Source organism: Triturus cristatus, chromosome 7, assembly GCF_964204655.1.
Source record: "Triturus cristatus chromosome 7, aTriCri1.1, whole genome shotgun sequence".
In the NCBI taxonomy this organism is placed as follows: Eukaryota; Metazoa; Chordata; class Amphibia; order Caudata; family Salamandridae; genus Triturus; species Triturus cristatus.
The window spans coordinates 416999733-417025605 of NC_140590.1; the positions used below are offsets into that span (position 1 = coordinate 416999733).

Genomic DNA, 25873 nt, shown 5'->3' on the forward strand with positions numbered 1-25873 from the left:
AGGTACGATAGAATGGTACAAGGAGGTCAGGACTCAGGGGTCCCCTCGATTCTAGTCTCTTGGTTGGGAAAGGGGGTAGCGGGACAGTCTTGTTACCAATCTGGTAGATGCGATGAAATGATGGATAGCTCACAATCCTCGAGCTCGGTGTTCTAGTTGGACGGGCCGCGGCAGCGCCAGCAGGTCCCGGTGAAGGTGGTCGTTACACGGTCCGCGGCAGCGCCAGCAGGTCCCGATGAAGGTGGTGGTTACAACGGTCCGCGGCAGCGCCAGCAGGTCCCAACGAAGGTGGTAGTTACAACGGTCCGCGGCAGCGCCAGCAGGTCCCAACGAAGGTGGTAGTTACAACGGTCCGCGGCAGCGCCAGCAGGTCCCGATGAGGATGGAGGATGCAGAAGGCCGCGGCAGCGCCAGCAGGCAGAGTGATAGTTCACAAGGCAGGGCTACGGCAGCGCCGGTAGTCCGTCAAGGATGAGTTCTTCTCGGTGTCTCTCGACTCCAGGATACAACTGCCTTCCTGCTCTGGAGCTGCCCCAGTTATAGGTCTGGCGCCCTTTGATGTCCGGACCCTCGCACTTGGAGGTCGGGAGGTCCGGGGTGAGGGAGTCCAGACACCCAGCAGGGGGGTGGAGCCAGCGCCCGGGGGAGCTGGGGGGCGATCGGCACCTGGCGGGGGAGGGCCATCGACACTTCTTTCTCCCATCGACCTGCCAAGTGGTCCGTTCACCTCCTGGGTGGATGGTGGTGCCGGGATGTCGGGGCCTGGCCAGGCCCAGGGTTAGGGTCGAGCTGAGGCCACGCGGCCTCGTGGTGCAGTGTCCAAGATGGCGGCCGGGCCGGGCGAGGGAGCCGGTAGTGGTTCGGCCCCATGATACAGAGATGTCCGGGGGCAGGAGTCCCGTCTGGAGACGGGGTGCGGGTTGTTTCGGTGGGAACACCTGGAGGGCCGGGGCTCGGGCCCTGTCATGCGGGGAGGGAGCAAGCCCTTCATGTGGCCTGTCCAACATGCGTCCGCCCCAGCTGAAGGCGGGGAGAGTCACCCATCCTCTTGGGGACTCTCCTCGTCGAGGCGGAAAAAGCGTGACAGGCCATCTGCGTTGGCGTGGTCTTGGCCCGGTCGATGTTCCACAGTGAAGTCCATCCCCTGCAGGGAGATGGACCAACGCAATAGTTTGGGGTTTTCCCCCCGCATCTGCATTAGCCACTGCAGGGGTCGATGATCTGTTTGCACCCGGAAGTGGGTACCGAAGAGGTAGGGCCGGAGCTTTTTGAGGGCCCACACCACTGCGAAGGCCTCCCTCTCGATGGTGCTCCATCGCTGTTCTCGGGCCAGGAGGCGTCTGCTGATGAAGGCCACCGGTTGGTCAAGTCCCTCGGAGTTCAGCTGGGAGAGGACCGCCCCGATGCCATGGTCGGAGGCATCTGTTTGTACGATGAATTCCCGACTGTAGTCGGGGGCCTGGAGCACAGGGGCGGTGCACATGGCGGCTTTCAGCTTCTCGAAGGCCGCTTGACAGTCTGGGGTCCAGTTGATCTTCTTCGGGTGGTTTTTGGATGTGATTCCCGTGAGGGGCCCCACAATGCTGCCATAGTCCCTCACGAACCGCCGGTAGTAGCCGGTGAGCCCCAAGAAGGCTCGGACCTCGGTCTGCGTGACTGGGGGCTGCCAGGACTGGATGGCAGCGATTTTGAGTTGCAGAGGGGGCCACCAGACCGCTTCCCACCTGGTGTCCGAGATAGGTCACGGACCCCTGACCAATTTGGCACTTGCTGGCCTTGATGGTGAGGCCGGCCCGTTGGAGGGCCTGCAGGACCTCACAGAGGTGGTGGAGGTGGTCGGACCAGTGGCGGCTGTACACAGCGATATCGTCCAGGTAGGCGGCGCTGAACTCCTCGACCCCCGCCAAGACCTGGTTCACCAGTCGCTGAAAAGTAGCTGGGGCATTCTTCATGCCGAAGGGCATGACTTTGAAGTGGTAGTGGCCATCGGGGGTAGAGAAGGCGGATCGTTCTTGGGCCCGGGGTGTGAGACCGATCTGCCAGTAGCCCGCTGTCAGGTCGAAGATGCTGAGGTAGCGGGCAGCCCCCATGCGGTCGATCAGTTCATCCGCTCGGGGGATGGGATGAGCGTCGGTTCTGGTAACAGCATTCAAGCCCCGATAGTCGACGCAGAATCGGAGCTCAGGAGTGGTACCGGGGGCAGCAGCTTTGGGGATCAGCATGACCGGGCTGGCCCAGGGGCTCTCCGAGGGCTCGATGACCCCGAGCGTGAGCATCTTTGATACCTCCTCTTGGATGCAGGCCCGTACCCGATCTGGTACGCGGTACGCCCGGTGTCTGATAGGGGGACTGTCCCCAGTGTCCACGTCGTGCAAGCACCAGGGGGTGACCCCTGGGGTGAGGGAAAACAAGGTAGCAAACTGCAGCAGGAGGTCCCGGCAGCCTTGGCGCTGTTCCGGGGTGAGGGCATCGGAGAGCCGGACCCCGTCCACGGAACCATCTTTCTCCCGAGTCTTCAGGAGATCAGGGAGAGGCTCGGAGTCTTCTTCCGCTCCACTGTCTGTAGCCATCAGGAGGCTGAGCTCCGAGCGCACAAAGTGGGGTTTGAGTCTGTTGGTGTGGAGGACCCGGAGGGGGTTCCGTGGGGATTCCATATCGATGAGATAGGTGACGGGGCTTTTGCGTTCGACCACTTTGAAGGGCCCCGTCCACTTGTCCTGCAAGGCACATGGTTCGGTGGGGGACATCACCCATACTTGTTGGCCAGGTTCGAATTCGATGGAGGAGGCATTTTGATCGTACCATTTTTTCATGTCCTCCTGACTGGCCTCAAGGTTCGCTTTCGCCATTTCTCTGAATCGCCTGGTCTGATTGCGTAGGGTCAGGAGGTACTTGAAGACGTCTGGAGGGGTCTTTAGGGGGGCCATCTCCCAACCTTCTTTGACTAGGCTGAGGGGCCCTCGCACAGGGTGCCCGTACAAGAGTTCGAAAGGGCTAAAGCCGAGGGACTTCTGGGGAACTTCTCGATAGGCGAAGAGGAGGCACGGAAGTAGTACATCCCACTGGCGACGGAGGGGTTCTTCCAACCCCCCAATCATTCCCTTGAGCGTGCGGTTGAACCGCTCGACTAGTCCGTTTCCTTGAGGGTGATAGGGGGTCGTGAATCGGTAGGTGTCCTCTACTGGAGCGATCGGGGGAGGAGGTGCTGGCCATTCTGGTTCTTCTGGTCGGGGGATGGCACGGGCGGCCATGGACCGGGTGGTTACGCACGCCCAGTCCGGGAGGCCCAACATCCCCAGGTGCTCTCTTCTTTCTACGGCGGCCCACGGGGAACTCTCTAGATCATTCCCCAGGAGACAGTCCACGGGGGCATCATCTCGGACCGTCACCTTCAACATGCCGGAGACTCCTCCCCATTCGAAGGGGACGCAGGCCATCCGACATAGACTCTCCGAATTGTCGGCTGAACGGACGGGGCAGAGAATGTTCGGCAGGATCTGCTCTGGTTTTACCAGGTGACAGCGGACGGCCGTCACACTGGCCCCCGTGTCACGTAGTGCTTCGGCTCGGCGTCCATTAATGTTCACCCACTGACTATATTTTCTGGTGTTGGCGGGTAGGGGAGCCCGCGGGACCAGGTCTCTTCCCCCTAGGCACTCTAGAACCATGGCGGCCGGTTCCCACTCTTGTTGTCCCTGCTCGTATTCTTCCTGTTCTTCGGAGATTTGTTCTCCCCCCAGGGCGGCGGCAGCTACCTGGCGGGGTCTCGGAGTTTGGTTCTGTGGACAGTTCGGGTCATTGGCGTAGTGGCCGACTCGCTGGCATCGGTGACACGTGACATTGGCTCGAAGCCCCGCGCGCATGGGGGGGTTGCCCCGGCTGGCCGGGGGCGGGGTGCTGGCAGCGGGAGCGGCCGGGACGGTGTCTCTTCCCCGTCCCTGGCCTCCTCCTCCTCCTCGGGGACGGTGCTGACCTTGGTTGTTCCGGTTCTGTTCGTGCGGCCCTCTCCGGCCCACTCGGGTGCTTTCCCACCGGTCAGCTTCGGCGGCGAGTTGCCGTGGGTCAGTCAATTTACTGTCGAGGAGGTGCTGCCTGAGCTCAACGAAGCAGTTGTTAGAGAGGTGCTCCCACACCATGAGATTAAAAAGTTGCTCGTAGGTCGTTACGTGGCTTCCCTTGATCCAACCCTCGAAGGCTCGGCTGAAATAGTTGACATATTCCACCCAAGTTGTACCCGGGATGCGGGTGCAGTCTCGGAACCTCTGGCGGTACATTTCGGGTGTGAGCCCATATCGGGTGAGGAGGGCAGCCTTCATGTGGTCATAGGATGACATCAGGTGGTCTGGGAGCTGTAACAGGGCATCGCGGCCTTCATTGACGAACCTCCCCCATAGACCGGCTCCCCAGTCACTTCGATCGATCCGGTGGGAGGTCATGGCGATCTCGTAGGCCTTGAACCACTGTTGTATGTCGTCTTCTCGGACATACTCTCGAACGACATCCTTGGGGATGTGGACTTTCTTTTCTGTCGCTCCCGGGGTGCGCGGTCGCTCGGGCACCTCCAGTTCTTTGTTCTGCTTCCGTAGGTCTATCTCTGCCAGTTTGCGCTCGTGTTCGTATGCTAATCTCTTTTCTTCGAGCTCTCTCTGCCTCTGTTTTTCTTCCCGTTCTTCTCGGAGCCGCAGATGCTCTAGGTTCAGTTTTTGTTCGGCTAATTTTAGTACACCGTCCATTTTGAGCCGTGCCATTTCTAACTCATGTAGTCTGTTTTTTTCTCTCTCTTGGATCTCTTCCTGCGAGAGGCCCGTTCTTCGCTCTTCGGGAGCCGTGGTGTTCCTCTCTGATGCTGCAATGTTTTGGTCCGGGGATCTGGCGGCCCCGGTTTCTGCCCACGACTCAATGGCGTGCTTGAAATCGTCTTTGGTACTCAGGCCGGTGGTAGCAATGCCTAGTTCAATGCAGAATTGTTTCAATTCACGATGGCTGTACTCTTCCAATTTCTCCATCTGGAATTTCTCGGTGGATCCGCTCTCTTTGGTTGACATTGTGGTTTTGTCGTGGGGTGAGCTACTCTCTGTACGATTACGCGTTGATTCGGATCGCGCCGCTGGCCACCAATGTTAGACGGACCGGGAGGGTCGGCCGAGGACAAGGGGAGAGGTCTCCGGGGAGAGCCGTCTCCAGCGATCGTACAGACGAGTAACTTCCCCCCCACAGATGTACACCACACAAAGATAGGTTTTAGCGTTATTTATAAGCAATCCTTAGGTACGATAGAATGGTACAAGGAGGTCAGGACTCAGGGGTCCCCTCGATTCTAGTCTCTTGGTTGGGAAAGGGGGTAGCGGGACAGTCTTGTTACCAATCTGGTAGATGCGATGAAATGATGGATAGCTCACAATCCTCGAGCTCGGTGTTCTAGTTGGACGGGCCGCGGCAGCGCCAGCAGGTCCCGGTGAAGGTGGTCGTTACACGGTCCGCGGCAGCGCCAGCAGGTCCCGATGAAGGTGGTGGTTACAACGGTCCGCGGCAGCGCCAGCAGGTCCCAACGAAGGTGGTAGTTACAACGGTCCGCGGCAGCGCCAGCAGGTCCCAACGAAGGTGGTAGTTACAACGGTCCGCGGCAGCGCCAGCAGGTCCCGACGAGGATGGAGGATGCAGAAGGCCGCGGCAGCGCCAGCAGGCAGAGTGATAGTTCACAAGGCAGGGCTACGGCAGCGCCGGTAGTCCGTCAAGGATGAGTTCTTCTCGGTGTCTCTCGACTCCAGGATACAACTGCCTTCCTGCTCTGGAGCTGCCCCAGTTATAGGTCTGGCGCCCTTTGATGTCCGGACCCTCGCACTTGGAGGTCGGGAGGTCCGGGGTGAGGGAGTCCAGACACCCAGCAGGGGGGTGGAGCCAGCGCCCGGGGGAGCTGGGGGGCGATCGGCACCTGGCGGGGGAGGGCCATCGACACTTCTTTCTCCCATCGACCTGCCAAGTGGTCCGTTCACCTCCTGGGTGGATGGTGGTGCCGGGATGTCGGGGCCTGGCCAGGCCCAGGGTTAGGGTCGAGCTGAGGCCACGCGGCTTCGTGGTGCAGTGTCCAAGATGGCGGCCGGGCCGGGCGAGGGAGCCGGTAGTGGTTCGGCCCCATGATACAGAGATGTCCGGGGGCAGGAGTCCCGTCTGGAGACGGGGTGCGGGTTGTTTCGGTGGGTAACACCTGGAGGGCCGGGGCTCGGGCCCTGTCATGCGGGGAGGGAGCAAGCCCTTCATGTGGCCTGTCCAACAGACAGAGAAAATGGCAAAAAAATAAATATGGATGAATACAGATGGAAATGTTAAAAAAATGAATACCATAAAACCAGGCGCCCTCTAATAAGTCAGCAAGGCCCAAATTCAGAGAGTAGGTTTGAGTAAAGTTCCAAGGTGTGTTTGTGATTCAGGAGTGCGTAAATTTTCAGGTAGGGTTTGACAGATAATGTATGAAAGAACATCCTTTTCTGTTGTGGTCCACTGACTTTCGCCTTTAGGACTTTAACAGTGCACTTTCTCCTCAAAATAAAACATCTAATGACCCTTGACTTCAATTCTGTTAGCAAGGTGATTTATCTGCTGTTCATTGGATAATTCCTTCTTCTCAACATCTTGGTGGCCCAAGAAATTCTATTGCGTCTTTTATCCAACTGCCAGAGGAAAATGCGAATGGCAGAATAGAGCCCCTGGCACCAGATACAGTTGACCACAATTTTAACCCCATGTATACCCAAGAAGTAGGCCCATCTGCGAAGAGGAAGCGCTAGGACAGGGCATAGGCTGAGGCTGAGGCTGCTATAGGCCTGGGGTAACCGATGAGAAGGTTAAGGATAAAGTTAGACTTGCTGGTAGAGCGTGTATGAGTAATCAATCAGGACTAGTTCCCTGCAGCTGCCCCAGTAAAAATAGAGTATTACACCCCTAGTCAGAATAAATGGGGAGCCTAGCAGTCCTAAAGCTTTCTGGCTTTAAGACTCCCTCAAAAAACCTGACTACACTGCATCTGTCGACCCAAAAGATGCATGTAGTGGGGCCATGGCAGGATGCAGTCATCACAACCTGTAGATACTAATGCAGTTACCTCACTGTCCATCATTGTGGGGGAACTTCGGCCTGTTTTGATCGCTGTTCTGCCTGGCGATAATCACCGTGCTAAATGAGAACACTTGCCCCAAGCAGTTGTACATTTTAGTTCTGGTCAATGTTCCTTGTCTATCGAAACCCAGGGCAGAAACCCAAGCTAATCTCAAAAACAAGGTTTGCCACTGAATTATTAAAAACCAGCATCTCGGAGTACAATGACATTCTATTTGTCACAAGGGTGGGCTGGATTGTGCCATCTAGTAAGCAATATTCCGGGGACTGTTTGGTTATACATTGTAGCATTCTGGCTCTAGCTGGCCTTATAATTTCTAATTGTTCCCAACATGTCTACTGAAATCTTAAGAACAATCGTATAACTGCTTTGACTTGGGCTATTTCTATCGTACATTTGTTGGCACACAGCCTACCAGAAGAGGTCCACTATCTAGACGACCTGAATATCTCAATGAGTCCCTCCCTAGCTTCAATAGATTCAGTCCCCTATCTGACCTGGAGGCCCTGAACTGACTTTCAACTGTCTATGCTGCTCCCATTGAGATGAAGGTGGGGATTGGGTAACAGAGATGTGTCTGTCTCCAGTGACTGACCTCCTGAGCCGCACCCAGATTCTGCCCCCCTTACGAATCTGATTTTCTGGAACATTGCTGGCCTGAGCTCTAGGAAGTCAGACCCATTCTGGTTTAGTTTAATTATAAACTGTGATAGTGTGATGCTGCAGGAATCTTGGTTATTGGGGATTATTACCTGGGTTGGGCAAGACACTTTCACTGTACCATCCACCCATTCTGTTGGGGAGGGCTGGCCACAATGGTTTGAGTGTCTGTCATTCAACATTATTCCTATAGCATGCAGCCACCCAGGGATTCAGGTCCCATTTATTGTTCATTCCAGCATCGTTAATTATATACCGATTTGTTTTTATAACCCAGGGGCCGAATTGGGTTGTCAAATTAAGGTACTAGTCAATGTTATTGAGATTCTGAGAATTGGAGCTGATTGTATCTTCAGTGGGTTTTCTGTGGTTGTTGGTGGTGACGCCATTGCTAAGCTTGGCTCATATGAAACTTACTGTGATCATTTTGCTGTGAGGGCCCTGGCTGAGCCTGCCCTAAGGTTGACCATAGAGGGCAATTTCTCTTGAAATATCTGTTAACATTTAACCTCTGTAATCTAGCCTAAATTGGGGATAATTTAGCATCTCAAGTCCCTACCTTTATTGCTTGGGAGCAAGGCTCTATCATTGATTATGTTTTTCTTTCCAGGGATTTGTCTGCCTGCCTCTGTAGTTACCAGGGGCACCATCACCAGTGGGTAGTGATCACATCTCAATTGAAATGAAATTTCTTTTGCCGATAGCCCAACAATTAACCTTATGTACATGAGTCACTAGCCTGGCTCCCAGGGACAAGGGCCTTAGATGTGTATCGAATGAGATAGATTTTTCCTCAGTATTGGCCACCACCATCAGGGCAAATCTTAGTCTGATTTTAGACCATCTGTTAACTGTAGATCACCCCTCATTGAAAGTAATTATGACCTTTGAGAGCCTAAATCATTTTATTAAGCCTCTTCTTAAAACCCCACCAAACATGTCAATACCATCCATCCAGGCTGGTTCAATAAGGACTGTAGGCCTGCTAATCATATGCTGCTGGTCACCTCAAACAATTGCCCCAGAGATAGTCTTCTTATAACCAAAGTGAGGCAACTCTATAAATCAACCCTCAAAAAGCATAAGTTATTCCTTAAGGAGGAAGCCTGGATCGGTCTTACCAGGTCATGAAAGGAAAAGGACACTAGAGGCTTTTATGCAATAGTAAATGGTAAAAAGCAAACTGAAAATAGGAGCAATGGTCTGGGTACTAACAAAAAAGCTTCTAGCTGGCTCAGTCACTTCAAAGGCATCTATTCATTTGATAATTGTCTGTTCTCATATTTGGACGAGGCTCCCCTTCTTTTTCCCTTACGTATTAGGTTTAACCTTGATGAGGTAATTACGTTTATCTCTTACAGCCCATCTAGAAAAGCACCTGGGCCTGATGGGGTCCCTATGGACCATTACAAAGAGAATATTGTTCTGTGGGCCTCAATAATTAGCATTATACTGAATGCGGAGGTATCCTTCAGGATTCCTCTCTCCTGATAGCAGGTTATCATTGCTGTAATTAAAAACAAAAAGGCCGGTCTCTGCTGCTATAAGCTGATTTCACTCTTGGACTCTGTGGTTATAGTGGTGGTACGGATTGTCCTGCAAAGAGTTTAGGCCTTGGTTAAACAGATTAAGATGCTAAGTATGGTTCAATATGGGTCTAGAGAGGGCTTGTGGACACAGGAATCTCAGCCGATTGATCAGGAAATGTTCCTTTTTTTAAATGTTTAAATTTTTATTTTTTATTAATCCATAGTATCACAAAATCATATCGTACATCAGACATTCATATGATCAAAGAACGCGCCCAAATATAGATACCCATTTTTCATTTTCTTGAGCCTTTAGCTGAGAATAGGGTGAATTCTAAATGAAATATATTATACATCCTGGCTTTCCACATTTCAAAAGCGGGGGCTTTGGGCTGCAACCATGAGGCAGAAACACAAAGATGAGCCACAGCTATAGCTATAAACAGTAAATAACAATGCTTGTACATAGGTCTTCCAGGCTCTAAATCTTGACCGATCCCTAATAACATCATGGATGCAGAAATTTTAATAGGTACACCAGTAACAGCTGATAGAAACTTTTCGATATAACCGATGTAAAGAGCCAATTTACCACAAGAATAAAAAATATGTAAACTATCAGCATTATCAGTCCCAGAGCAAAAGCATTTACCAACATTTCTTCCCCCCCCCCCCCCATTTCAACAATTTTGCTGGCGTATAATATAGGTTAAACGCAGTTTTAAAAAATTAGGCTTTAAGATTCGCAGATAAGAGGGCTTCACTGGCTATTGCAATATCTTTCTCCAGGAAAACTTCCTGTTCTCCTAGAACATTGGCCCATTTAACATTATGCTTCTCCAGATGATCTACCCTAGAGGTTAAAAGGATCTTATAAAAAGAAATAATAATTGTCCTGACGCCTAATGGCTTCAATAAGTTTATGCGATGCTAGCGCTAGATTTTGTCTACCCAGAAAATCCAGAATCTGGAGAAAGTTAAAGAACTGCGTCCTAGGTAAATTATATTTCATTGCAAAATCCAAGAAAGTAGGATAAAGCCCTCCAGACTCATAAAAATCTCCGTTTTGTAAGATACCCCTACTTCCAAAAAATTAATGCCACATGATCCCAAAAAATCGCTGGAAGTATCCTTAAAGCATTCGCAGGTGTGTAATATGTGATCCCCTCCCCAACATTTCTTTTCCTAATAACCTACCACACCTTAAAAGCAGCCTCTATAACTTTAAAGCATGTTCTCTTATAGTAGCTGTGGTCCGATTCTTTAAACAGGCAGTTTTTAACCTCTGTTCCTAAAAGCATATGATAGATTGATGGGGCTTCTGCAGCATTGCTGACCTCCTCTCCGGTCAATAATATCCGCATTTTGGACAAAAAGCAAGTATAATAATAAAATGTAAAATCAGGGATCGACCAGCCACCCCTTTCTCTTGGGAGAATCATAAATCGTGCGGCTCGTCTCATTTGCCCGGAACCCAAAGAAATTTAGCACAACGTGCCTGCAAATGTTGAAGTTGAACCCGCAGAACTTCTAAGGGAACGGATCTAAAAAAATATAACACCCTAGGGAGTATATTCATTTTTAAGATGTTACCTCTGCCCACCAATGTGAGATGAAGATACCCCCACCTTTCTAAAGATTCTTTTACACTGCTCATTATAGCCACCCAGTTAGCTTCCACCAACTCCTTCATAGACGATCAGATTTTTATCCCTAGATATGTCACTTATCTGACCACTCTTGGATTATTGGGCATACTATTGTTTGTGAAAAGTATTTGCGTTTTTGTTGTATTCAATTTATAGCCTAATATCTCACCAAATTCTTGAGCTAAGCGTTCCACCTCCAATATAGCCGTAACCGGATCTGCAGTAGTTATAGCTATATCATCTGCATAGGCGAAAACAGAGTACTGATTCCCCTGAGCAATAAACGGTTTCACCAAGGTGCTTTTCTCCAACATACTTACAAATAGATTGATATACAGGGCAAACAATAGGGGTGAACAAGGACACCCCTGTCGAGTCCCTTGAGTTATTTTTACCGGCTCCGATACCATACCCATTGAACATATCCTGGCTACCGGTGACTTATATAGTACTTGTATAGCCTGAATAAACCCTTGGCCAAAACCTAACCGATACAAGATGTTCCATAAGTAGTCCCAAGCAACGCGATCAAACACTTTCTCAGTGTCAAGCAATATTAGCCCCAAATCCCTCCCTTCCACCTTGACAATATCAAATAAAGTCACCACTTTATTAACATGAGATACTGTCCCTCGGCCAGGAATAAAGCCATGTTGATGTAGAGAAACAAGTGGTGAAATAACCTTTGCCAACCGATTTGCCAATATTTTGGAATAGATTTTCCCATCACAGTTAACCAGTGAAATCGGTCGGTAAGACCCCAGAACCTTTGGCGGTTTTCCCTTCTTCTTAAATACCACAATGCTGGCTTCATCCCAAGACCTAGGTGCATGCCCATTTTGTGCTGCTCGAATAGTTGCCAAAATATAGTTTTTAATATCCTGGAAAAAAAAAACCTATACACCTTCCCCTGGGAGCTTATCTGGGCCTGCAGCTTTACCAGTCGCCAAATTATTAATAGCCATCTCTAACTCCTCCATCGTAATACAGCTGTCTAAAACCTCTGCCTCCTCATGATCTACCAACATCAAATCCGCTTGAATAGCGGAATTGCTTGCAGAATCCTGTGGCTTCTGTTCAGTATATAAATCTGTTTAAAACTTATCAATAATCGCAAGGATCTCTCGAGGGTCATGAGTCATAGCTCCTAAGTTGTCTCGAAGACCCGTAATTCTATGGGATGCTTCCTTCGTCCATAGCCGTAAAGCTAAACATCGGCCTACCGCCTCACCATACTCCTGGCACTCCTTTTTATAAATTAAATATTTCCGAGCATTTTCCTTATTTCATAGAATATTAATATTTGCCCGATATCTTGCCGCACTAGTTTGAAGATCCGCAATATCATCGTGTTGCAAAATTCCTTGTGTACGTTTTTCCTCGCTAATCTCAATTTAAAATAAAGTTCCTGTAATTCTAATTTCGCTTTCTTTTGATAGTATATCCCAAAACTCAATACTTTCCCTCTTAAACAGGTTTAAAAAGTATCCCAAAGAACCGCTACATTGACAGAGTGTCTATTATTGTCCAAAAAATCTTTAATCCATATCTGCATGTGCTCTTTAAAAACACTATCAAGCAAAAGTTTCCTAACAAATGAGAAAGTTCTTGGGGCTCTGACTACAGAAAGAGCGGGGATTTCCACTACTATTGGTGCGTGATCAGAGGTAACCCTAGGAAATATATGCATCTGGGCCCCCGTGAGTAATGCAGAAGATATAAAAAAGTAATCAAGACGTACTAATTTCTGATAGGGAAGAGAATAAAACGTGAACCCAGGCACCGGAGCTCGAAAGAATCCCAAGCATCCAGTAATCCATGATCCTTTAACAAATTATACAGTGCCTTAAACACCCTGGGTTTCCTCCCTGTGTACCCTTGTATCCCACCCTGTAGTCCTTTATTAACCAAGTTTATATTAAAGTCTCCACATAATACCAAAGGCACCGGCCACAATGCTAGCTTTAAATTCAATTCTTCCAAAACTAAAGATTCATCAAGATTAAACCCATAAATAGTGCATAGTGTACATTGTTAACTACTCAGGCAGCATTCCACAATTGCCCACCGTCCCAATTTATCTGCTAAAAAAATGACCCGAGGTCCAGATGGCCGGTTTAGCAAGTATCACTACTCCCCGTGTCATTAAAGCTTGTTGTGAAACAGTCAAGAGTACAAAACCTAAATCTGTCAACATTTGACGTTTCCACGTTGAAGTTACTATCCTGAAAAATAACTTTAAGTTTGGCTGGGTTTAATAAAAATACTTGCGCCCCTTTAGCCTGAAACAACGGAATAAGCTGACGTAGCTGCCAGCAATTCTCAACTGTGAAGTGGCAGAAATCTGGCCTAACAAAAAACTCAAAATCCTTCCCTGCCCTTTTTTTATCTGCACGGGCTAGCTGGTAGACATCTTCCCCAGCTAAAAAGTTATTGAAGGAGATCAAAAATGCTCTGGGCCTATCAGATGCTTGACCCGCTCTCGGATGGCGAGTAAACGAAAAACAATGTGCTCTTTCTATTTCTCTATTCCAGTCCCACCTAGTTAACTCAGGGAATGCATCTGTAAAAAAATCAACAATAAACCTCCGGAATCTGTAACACTCTAGGGTTTTTCCTGTGTGAACGATTCTCTAAATCGGCCATCTTCCACTGTGTGTCTTGTTTCATGGTACGCAAAGATTCAGTCAAGGCCTTTTGCGCCACAAGTTCATCTTCAAGACTTGAGATGCGTGCCTCCGCTTCATTAAATCTTGATGTAAAATCCGAACAGGTTTTAGCAATGCGGTGTACTGAGTTTTGAAGTTTTCGACAAAGATTCTGCACTCTCTGACTTTCCAATCTTGTTTCCTCCCGGTGGGACATTATTGATTGGTAAATTAGGGCTAAAGATATATCTTCTGGAGGGTTAGGTGATCTGTAGCCTGCCAAGCTGGTCCTTTTCAGATTCCATATTACTGGTTTTGTGATATAATCTATTACGAACAGAATGAGGACGACCTTCCAAGAACTCGCCAGAATCTTTCAAGTACGCCCTGCTATGATCGCTGCCACCGACACCATTTGCTTGGGCTTTGAAAATTGCCGCTAAATCCTCACAAGATGATGTAGACTGATCAGATAATGAAAAATATCACCGGATTCTGTATCCTGTACTTGGGGATTAGAAATTTTATCTGAGATTACCCCAATATCAGAGCCCCCTACAGTATTAGCCATTGCCAATCTTACACCAGAGCTTAAGTCAGGTGTAGCACAAGTAATCACATCCGCATTGGGGATCCCCCCTGTAGTAACAGAAGCGGAGAGAGAGCTCGTATCGTCCATCAGAGAGTGCTTATCTTTACTCCTCCGGTTATCAGGCATACCGTCATTGTTTGGCAAAGTCAAAGAAACTAAAGAGGAGAGGCTCCATTTTTATCACTCGTTATCTCCTCCATTACATGAGCATCAAAATCTTTATCAGCTCCACCTTGCTCTCCTGCTACGTCCACCTCATCCACTTGTGAATAACACACATTCTTGCCCCTTTTTTATCTTTGCCAGCAGTAAAGAGCTCCGGGATAGTACTTTTAGCAAAACTGTCAGATTTCGGCCCCTTAACGGTTATGTCATCTTTTACAGTTTTTGTAACAGCTGGGAGATTACCTGGCGTCTTCACTCCTCCAACGGCGTTCCCTTCGCCAAGAGGATCTTCCTGTGGAAGCACTCTCCCACGTGCACCTTTGGGAGGCATTGTTACTGGCTCGGGATACTCCCCTCTCGAGCCTCCGTATCGCCTCTGGGGCGGACAAACAGCTCAGTGCCAATGCAGCGGGACCGCACAGCAGCTCCACCGCAAACAATCAAGCCTCGCTGTGACCACCACTGCGAAAACGCTCAGCATCCCACAGCTTTCATCACCAGGTGAGTCCGTGACTCAGTATTTCTCTATGGTTCTCTCCCGTTCTCCTCCTGGATTCAATCAGTGCATTATCATCGCTTTTACTGCACTACCGTTTATGGACTCGAGCATCAGGGAGCGGTCAGCTCACACATCCGAGCTTGCGGACGCCATCTTGCCTCCTATCAGGAAATATTCCATTGCCAAGAAAGGTTCTCTTTATCTCACCTTCATGTTCCAGAGTAGAGGATTTGATCGAGTGACACAATCTAAACTATGGCATATCCTTCACTGTCATGGGCATGCCCTAATATCCAGTGGATTTCTTACGAGCACTTCATCATGGGATCTCCGCAATAGTTAGGTACGGCACATAATGAGAATGTACATCTTCTTTTCCCATGTCCCAAGGCATTTGCCTAGCAAGGGTGTGTCCTTGCCCTGATTCTGTTTCTCTTGGATATAAATCATTTCAATTAATTTCTTCTCCCCTAGCGTAAACCCACAGTAAATTCCAACTCTTTGCCAGCGTGTTTTTATGCCGATGATGCAGTCCTACTCTCCCCTACACCCACTCATCTATGGGCCCTAGTTGAGATTTTTTGATATCATTTATGGATTACCTGGACTTAGACACCAGTATCATTCATACTCATTATATTGTGTGCGATGCACAGAGCAGTAAAGTTTAACCAAGTTTATTCGAGAGCAGCAAGATTACCCAGATTGAAGAATTCCCTTAAGTAGGCTTAACATTTGTCGGCTGTTAGAAATTTACAAGCAGGAACCACCATTATAGTCGGGGTAAGCTAGATACACATGAAAAGATAATCCGTGCTCACCCTCTGGTAGCTTGGCACAGAGCAGTCAGGCATATCAAAAGAGGCAATGTGTAAAGTATCTGTGCAACACATGCAGTAACACAGTGAAAACACCACACATGGTTACAAAAAGAAATTATATTTTAATGAGTAAAGCAAGACCATGACGGCAAAAATCCAATTAGTAGAATCGGAATTATGCATTTTTAAGGATGAAATTAAATTATAGTGCTTAGAATAATAAAGCTCCAACCTGAGACATATGGTTGCGTTAGACCGGGGTAAATCCAAAGTTCAGGCAGACTGCGATAGAGGGCAGTCTGGTTACAGGGCTCACGCAGGTGCTGCTGAAAAAGTGCCTTGGGTGGGGGAAGCATCAAAAACGTAATGCAGGGTGCAGAGGAGGTGAGGCGTCATCGTTGATCCCATTGTTGCAAGCGATGTATCGGCTCTGTACAAAGTTGTGCCTTTGAAGTGGGAGTGACTTCAGAGAAGGGTCTTTGAAGTGCAAACGGCTGTTTCTTCCCAGCTCAGGCTCGAGGTGGGGATAATCAGTGCTTTGTGTGGGAAACAGCACACTGCCTATTCAGGTGTAAGTGTCCGCTCTCCCCTCTCTTCCTGCCCAGGAAGAGATATCAGAATGCAGATGAATTCTCTGTCACACCTGCCCTTTCTGTGTTTGTGGCTGTTTGGAGTCCTGTTTGATGTATTCGCAAAAGTCGGCAGCAAACCAATTTTATTCTTTTGTAGTTTTTATCAAAGTCCCTGACACAAGTTGCTATTCTGTGGGAGCTTTCTTAAAAAGTGTTCTTTTTTTAAGGCAGCTTGCCTAATTCTCTGTAGAGGACACACATTACATCAAAGCTCCTAATCTGCTATTCGTTCAATGATTTTAATGTTTTATGACAAATATGTATTATTTTTTAACATCGCTGTTCTTTTATGATTATATATTTTTAACCCCTTCGCTGCTGCGGACATTCCGCTGCAGCGCTGGGGGGGGGCAGGGGGGCAGCGCGGTGGGCCTGTGCTCATGACGGAGCCGCTCCGTCATGAGCCACAGTTGAGCTGTGCTCATGACGGAACGGTTCCGTCATGACTCCGCCCATTTGCGTTGTCGCCCCGCACAGGCGGGGAAACAGCGCCGCGCAGGCGGAGCGGCCGCCAACAGGATTGTCATGACGGAACCGTTCCGTCATGAGCACACGCCAACCGTGGCTCATGACGGAACGGTTCCGTCATGAGCGGGGAAGGGGTTAATTGAATGAAGAAATCAATCAATGTACACAATCAAATGTACAAAATCGTTCAATGATTATTCCAGCAGGGATTGCACAACACTTTGGGACCAGATGTCATAACATCAGAAATGCTCATTTAAAGTGTCGACGCTCTGACCGGTTTCTTAAACAGATGGAGAGCTGAAAAGGACTATTTGTTACCACTTTAGACCGTGGCAAAACATTTTCATCAGTTGAACTTTAAAGAACTATGTTGCTTTTGGCTTTTAAATGTAGCAGCATTTGTTGACTTCTATAATGTAACTAGAGAACGGAACACTCCACAAAAGCATGACACACCACACTAACCTAACACAAAACAAAATAACACAACAAAAAACATAACCAGGTTCAAAACAGTTACTAAGGAAATACAACACAACACAATGCAATAATGTAACATGAAATACACCGCACAAACAAGAACATAGCATATCACCATCACAACAAAGTGTTAGACAATACAATAAAATACACAACCACTACACAGTAAAACAACTTAAAAACATAGTGCAAAAAAAATCACAAAATTATGGAATGACACAAAGTAGCACAGTAACAATGAAAGTACAGAAATAACAACACAACAAATACACCAACACAATACACCACAGTAGTACATTTTTACAACAGCAAACCAGTCCACAAAGCAATACAGAATATTATCAGAACAACAATAGAAAAAAAGAACACAACCTAATACATTAGAACTCTAAGGGCCTTATGTAGGTAAATTACATTTACCACTTCATAAATAACGAATGTTACCGATTCGGTATTTATGAATCGGTAAATGTAATGTAGGGAAAAAAATACCGAATCGGTAAGTGTCGGTATTTTAGAGTCGGTATTTACCGATTCGGTAATGGCAACCTGTATCTCATTGATTCCTATGGGCCAGGAGGCCCATAGGAATCAATGGGAAGCCAGTTACCATTACCGAATCGGTAAATACCGAATCAGTAATGGGGGAGCTTAATCAAGGGTGGCAGGGTGTCACATTGACACCCTGTTGCACCCCTGATTTCTGCATGTGTGCACATGTGGCACACATACATGCCATGAGGGCATGTGTGTCTGCCACATTGCACACATCTAAGGGCTAAAAAATGCATTTACTGAGTCATTTGTCATTTACCACCAACTTACAGTTGGTGGTAAATAACGACTCCCCACACCCACCACACACTCCCCCTACATCTCATTTCTGTATTCGGTATTTACCGAATCGATAAAATTACCGATTCGGTAATTTTACCGATTCGGTAAATTACCGAATACAGAAATGAGCCCCCTACATGTCAAAAGCCTAAATACCGGTCGGTAACGGTATAATTAAAAAATCGGCCGTTACCGACCGGTATTAGGCTACGTACATATGGCCCTATATGTGTGCTACGGTGCTGTTTTGTATTGGTGGTATTGTAGTGGCAAGCAGCTTTGTATCACTGTTGTATTTTGTTCTTTTTGTCTTGTCATTCTTGTATTTTAGTGGCCTGTTTTATTTTATTGTTTTCTCTACTTGTTGCTTTGTTATTGTTTCATGGTTGTGTTATTATTTTGTGATCTGTTGGTGCTATTGTTGTTTTCTGTGCATTATTGCAATTTGGTGGTGTTATTATGGCGTTCAGATGCCTAAACAGTTTGTCTGCTTCAATATGCATCCATAATTTTGTCACACATTACCACCTCCACAAATCTGCTTTTATAACACAGTGGTAATCTACCAAGCACTAAATTACCATACCACCCTTTACATGTAATAAAGCTAACCAAAAAGGTTTTGTGATCTGGCTTACAGAACTTGGGTGTACAAGCCAGATACAGGAGTGTCAGATTCATGCCAGATTTTTAAGATAGCTGCGTAAGTTTTTTTTTTTTACATACAATGAATCAATATGAAACATATTTACCTAATCAGTAATTACCCTGTAAACCTGCTATGTATCCGGCCCATTTGGATCTATATCAGACAACCCTGAATAAAGGTTATAATCATACTGTTTACCTACACATTAAAAGAGGCAATATAAAACTAGCAAATGTACAGCTGCATTGTTCAGAGTTTGCTGTCCTGATTCACACAGGTAAACTGTGGAAGAGTTTGGGCCACATTACGAGCGTAGCCTATATTCTCACATTTGCAGCCATACTCTTCATGTCCACGGATTTAATAATAATATAATAATAATAATAATCTTTATTCGGCAGTTATCACAGCCATAAAAGAAACCACAGTTAAAAACAGCATCAAGTACATTTGCTAGCAACAAGTCACCCAGGTGTACAAAATCTTAAATTGTCATTGGTCTCAGTACAATTCTATTAAAATGGGTCCATAAAAATAAATACACATGCAAGAAGTAAAAACTATTAGAAATTAATTAAAATCAAATGTGCAAATACGCAGAAGTCCCTCTGAAAATCAATCATTTCTTGATTTAAATACTACTCTTAAAATAAATTGTGATAATAAAGAGCTTGAACATTTGACATTAATTGCAAGTGTAAAAGTGCAACATATGCCTTCTTGAACCCCGTTTCTTTTAGGTAGGATTTAAAATCCAGATGCCTCAGATAGGTATAATATTTGCATAAAAATACAAAATGTAGGGTATCCTTTGGAGACCTATTGTCGCAGCGACAGGGACCTCTATCTTGTATACGCAGAACAAAACCTGAGGGGGATGCTAATAGATAATGTAACATATTTAGTCTAAAACGGGAGATTAGAAATCTATCATGGGCATTGGTCAAAATGGAGAGACAAGTCTCCATACCCTGTACTGACTTAACTAGAGCAAATCCTCTCACCATAGGTTTTCTAAATTCCATACTCTCTCGATCCACCATGACTTTTTCAAGAAGCAGGTCTTTGACCAGATTTTTGTCCTGTTTCCTTAGTTGATAATATTTTATAAAAATATTGGCTCTTCCCATTGCCGATAAAGTTTCCTTTATATACCTTAACCATGGAATTTTAAGAGCATTGTCAAGTGAAAGGCAATCACGGATTACAGCCTGGTTAAAGAAGGCCTCTTCTTTAGACCATACATTCACTCAGCACAACAGGAGCTTAGCAGCGACAAGGTAAGATATATACTTAATGCCTAGTTCATCGTGTACAGTGTAAGATGGAGTGTCCTGAGGGACTCTAAACTTCCGCCTTAGAAATGTGTTTTGCACCACCTGTATTTTTTCAACCACCATGGACCTCCAGACCTCTCCTCCATTCCAAACCATAGAGTTACAAGAAGACTGATACAATTTTAAAATCACCCCAGTGGACCATGTACCTATTCTGTGTGTGATTTAGTAAAATTAGGGGACAAGTCCAACCCATTCATAAAGGAGACAAACCTGTCTATTAGGACTTGCAACACCCACGGTGTACGCGCTTAGAGAACGGCGTCATCCACGTACAACAAAATGGGACTGGTCTCCTACCTATTCTTGTTCTAGATGTATGTAGAATTGTCAGGGCAGATTCTAAACCATTTATATATAAAGCGTGGAAGAAAAGGAACAAGGATACACCCTTGGCGTACCCCTCTTGTGCAAATAAAATTGTCAGTGAGTGTACCTAACTTTAGCAGTGGTGTCAGTATAGAGGGTCATTAGAACATTTATAATTGAAGGCTCCACTCCCAGCTCCTCCAATATCATCCACAGTTTGTTGCCGTTCACTCAATTGAATGCTGCGGCCAGGTCCATAAAACCCCCAGAAAATGATCCCTCCTTGGTAATCGTATATTTAGAGATTAAAAGATAAAGGTTCAGACACTGGAATACTGTAGATTTATTTATACGAAAACCTTATTGCACATCTGGTAAAATTGGATTATTGTCTGCCCACTCAGCAAGCCTATTTAATGACACCCTCCCCTGAACCTTCACCGTCGAGTCAATAAGGGAAATGAACTGATAACAATATGGATTATCCCTATTTTCCTTTCCACTGATCTAATATGCATTGGCCTCTAGGAGCCACCTGAGAAAATAGGGTTGGGTGAGGGGGCTTGGTTTTGGCACTACGTCTCTCTTCAATTCTCCTACGTGGTCAGGGAGAGCCCTTATAAGCAGTGGCAGGCGGTGACCCTCAACACTGGAGGGGCGTAGAGGGGGCAAAAGACAAACCCGGTAGGAGAGCCAAAAAGGTAATTAAAAAAAGGATAAAAACTTATTTACCTGTGTTTCCTCTCCTCTGTGTAGTCTTCTTTCTTCTGCCATCAGTGTGACAGCACCTTGAGGAGCATCCGGCAAGTCCCTACCTTATATCCCAATACTGCTCTCATGCTGCAGATGAGACTAATTCTGGAAGACCTTACCGCCTGGACAGAGGATAAATCCATCATCCCTATCAATCAAACAGGCTTTTGTAAGGGCATGGGCACAACCACAAACATTCTAGCCCTGTCCCTATTGATAGATAGGATGAAATTAGAAAAACGACCTCTATTTATATGTTTCATCGACTACTCATCAGCATTCGATACCAGTAAACTCTGGCATAAGCTAATGGGGAAACAAATACCATCTGCTCTCCTAAACCAGCTAATACTCCTTCACACAAAAACATGGGTTCAAGTCAAACTAGGAGACGGCAGGTTCGTATCCCGGAAAATACCAACGACTATGGGGCTCAAACAGGGGTGCGTACTGGCGCCAACACTTTTTAACCTGTACATGTCCGATTTAGCATCGGAATTAGACACATGTAATTCGCATGCGCCAAAAATGGGTGGGTTGCCACTTTCCAATCTCCTGTACGCTGACGACCTAGTGCTGCTGAGCCGGACTCCCATTGGCTTCCAACATCTATTAGATACAACCAGCAGTTATTCAGCAAAAAATGGTCTATCTATCAACTATGATAAAACAAAGGTAATGAGGATTCATCCAAGAAAGGACACCTCCAAGTTCCGCTGGCATATGGCCAATTTGACAATCGATGTGGTAGACCAATACAAATACTTAGGAGTGATTTTAGATAATAAAGGCACATTTAACGCAAAAAAAAGATGTCATCAAAAGAAGAGGCAACTCTATTTCCGCAGCAATAAAATCCATCAAGCATACAATAACCGGTCCAAACCTTACTCCACTATTACAAGTTTGGCGAGCAAACCTCATTCCGGCAATCACTTATGGGAGCGAGTGTATGAGGGGAAGAGACACAGCCACATTAGACAGTATTGTCTCAAGAGCGGCCAGAATGATTTTTAGCCTACCTAAGTATGTTTCACCGGCACAAATAAGGCTGGAATTTGGCCTGCAAAGCCAAGAACTAGCCCGGAAAGGAGCCTATGCCAAGAGTCGGTACAAAATCAAAAGAGCGGAAGCAGGAACATTGAATTCTTACCTATGGACCGAAATACAACAAAAGAAAGACTGTGCAGCCATGAGCTACCTGATCGCATCAAAAGACCGTCTAGGACTGGAAGGAACTTTGGGCAGTATCAGGGTCCTATCCTTGTTTTAAACAGATTGTAAACAAGACAGTGAAAACACTATCATTACTAGAAGACAAGGCGGCCCTCACAGAAAGAACCCATGGATGGTTCGTTGTGCAAAGCTACGTCAAGCCCGCCCCGCAATCCTATCTAGGTGAAGGCTTTAACCGGAGGAAGAAAGAAAAATATCTTCTTCTCTGAATGGGCATTTTACCAACATTGCAGCACCTTCCCCCTTGGAAAAGACCATCGGGTCAGACAACGTGCCGTTTATGCAAGGAAGCTAACAAAAGCATAATGCACCTTTTGTGCATCTGCAGAGAATTACAAGCAGAACGACAATATTTTCTGAATCCACACTTCATAAGCGAGGGGATAAGAACATGTAGGCAAGCAGTAATGGTATGCCTCGGAGGAGGGAACCTCCAGCTGGCGTGTCGCTTCGTACAATTCATGGAAGCAGCTGGGGTGAAACTCTGCCGATAAACCACTAGTATCACCTACCACTGAATCATTCTTCAGTTTTTCTTTCCCAACAAACAAGATGCACTCAGATTGCCCCTCTTTCGGACAACTGATGTTCCAGCATGACTGTTAATTGCAAATTACTTTTACCACAGGCAGCAAGCAATTGGTATATTGCATAACCACTCCTCTAATCGAACTGCGGATGTGGTTTTATTATAACTTTTAATCTTTTAGTCTTATCTCTCTCATAAAAATGCTTAGAATCTGACAATCCACTAAGAAACAGAACGATCAAATCTCTTATCAAAGTACTGTAATTGATACAACTGCGGACATTTGTACTAAAGATGTAAATACAATGCATGGATGTTTTATGAAATGACACTATTGAGAAGTTTTAAATTAGGAACCTTGCTGCTGTAACTTTTGCCACTTTCTTTTAAAGAGAAATTGTAAAGGTTTTAATTGACCGGACAATAAACTATTACTTACTTACTTACTTACTCATGCTGCATATGAGCAGCCCCAGGATTGGCTGGAGCGGTCTGTCTCGATGCTCCTGGAGGCCTGTGCCTGCTCTCCACCCAGCTGTCCGGAACAGCTAGGTGGAGAGGTTTATATTGCACATGTCAGGTTGACCATCGCAAGACAGCTGTCCAAAGTGACTAGCGCGGTGTAAACTGGTGGAGTGAGCACCACTCCCCTGCTGCCAGCCAGCAGCAGTGCCCCACCCCCAAACACTGCTTGGAGCAGTGAAAAATAAAACAGTAATTCTTTTTATCACCTTTTTTTATTTTTCACTTTTGCTTTGCTGGCAGCAGGGGGTACGGCGCTTCTCTGCCCTAATGGTGGGCGACTGCTGCGGACATGTGTGTGTTTAAAGGACCAATATAGGCTAATGCTGTCAAATTTCTTTGCACCCTTAATTTGAGGTATAGTAAAGGATAATTGAGTACTTTTAAAGTTAAGGGACTGCAGTCACACATGTGGTAGGAAAATTGTATGTGTGTAAGTCAGAAATCTCTTTGCATCCCTTGGTGAACATCCAATTGGCTGTAACAAAATGTACACTCACAACATATTTTTCATATGAGCAAATGCCTGATGTTCCGTGCGAGCAAAATTCAACCTTTTGCCTATTTGTACTACAGCAGATTGGGAGAATGAGCTTCTGAGCCTCCACACTGTGTCACCTGCTTATATTATTTATAGATTTAACTTTAAAAGATACACTGGATTAATTGTACCTTTTTTACGGTTCAAGGTTTGATCTGTTCTGGTCTTCTCTCCCTGCTAGGGTCCACCATGTTCTGGGACACAGACACATATGTGATGGATATCTTAATTTTGCGCTCCATTGTTGCTGTTGCCGCCATCATCTTCATTTACAGGTATGTCAGTTATCTCTTCAGTGGTTTCTTGGCCGAGAAGACACATTTGTGACTCAGTATGTTGAAACAAAAGACTGTATCCACGTCTAAGCCATTGCTGTACTGTTCCTTGTGGCAAAAATCAGCTCAAATCATGGGCCTCATTCGTTAAGAGGCATGCTAGCTTTTGCCATTGTTTTTCATGGGAACGATCAGCCAAAGCCCTGTGGGTGAATTCACTGGCTGTATTAGCACCATATACTGTAAGATTACACATTTTTAATGAATACTTTTATTTGATTTATTAAAATCATAAATGGTGGAACATACCACCATGTGGTAAACAACAACATATTGAATAAAAATAAAACATGCCCCCGTGTCCTGGGCAACATTTCACAGATCTACATGATGAGTAAAAACAGGGAGAGTGTTTTTAAAAATACAAGAAGAATAAAAACAGTAATAGCATTTCATAAGACAATGGCCCTCTCATTAAAAGATTGGGGCCAGCAAATGACTGTTATAACATGGGATGCTACACAAGTTAGGGCTTATATTTAATTAGATGTGACTGTCCCCCTTGTCTCAAGTGAAGTGCTTGCAGTGACTTGGAATAAAAGAGAAGAGGAGGGGGAGGAGAATGGCTGTGCAGTGCATCAAGGAGGATCTGGGTCCGGCTGCAGAGTATTCATATGTCCAAGTTCCTATTTTGCTGCTGCCTTTTTTTCGAGCTCTTGAGCAGCAAATGTCAGGAATTTTATTGTTTTGCAGGAAAGTTGTATCGAAGACCCACTGAGGCATTTTATCACAGCTGCCCTGCAGGTCCTGACTTGTGTTTCTCTTAAGATTGGCCTCAGGAGGATCTTCCTTAGATTGTGGAAGGCCGGGCAAATACATAATGGATGTAGTAACAACTCTACTCCCTTGTAATAGAGGCGACAATCCAGAGATGGCCAGGTCCGTAACCATTTTGGGGTAAGGTCTTTGCTCGGAAACCACCCCAATCTCAGTAAGCTTAGTTTCCTCTAATAGTGATCCCTAAAGCAGTCTTGTAAATAGGATTGTTGTTTCAGTTGTTTATACATTGCATCACGAACCAGGCATGACTTTTGCCAGCCACTAATGCTTTGTCTATTTGCAACGATGCTTGTTTGATGGCTTGGTGGTTTGTTTAAAAGCAAGATATGACATTGGTGAATGCCAAGCTTCTTCCAGGTTTAGCGATAGAAGCGCTTGCCTAAGAGACTTGCATGTGGAATTGGTCTGCCTAGCCTGTTTTTCGACCTCTTCCCAACAGTGATGGGGAAGCGTGTTGTCTTCGGCATCCCTCATGCGCCAGTAATATTTGGCCAGGACCCCTTGTCTGGCTGAAATCTGGTTTCTGGTTTGTTAATCTGTATTCCAGGCGTATTTGCACTTGGAAAATATGGCGCAGAATTGAGAACAGTTTAAAAAAAAATCTTGATTGAGCAGGTTTAGCATTTTATGTTTAAAGTATTTTATTCATTCAGTGTGTCACATCCAAACTTACATACCGCAATACGAGATTTGCAAATGAAAAAAGGGCAGAAGTTCAGCATGACACTACATTGCAATACAAACGTTCCCCGCCCCCCCCAACTACCCAACGCCCCCCCGAACCC

General features: G+C 46.3%; 1 protein-coding gene across 6 annotated transcripts in view; it reads left to right on the plus strand.

Moving 5' to 3' along the window:
• LOC146809833 (histo-blood group ABO system transferase 1-like) overlaps positions 1 to 25873 on the plus strand; it is a 691528-nt gene that overhangs the window by 263057 nt on the left and 402598 nt on the right. For all 6 annotated transcript variants that reach the window (XM_085616684.1, XM_085616687.1, XM_085616688.1 and 3 more), the window contains exon 2: positions 24155 to 24248. In XM_085616684.1, the coding sequence (XP_085472810.1) occupies positions 24163 to 24248 (86 nt within the window). In that variant the 5' untranslated portion in view covers positions 24155 to 24162. The remainder of the gene's footprint in view (positions 1 to 24154; positions 24249 to 25873) is intronic.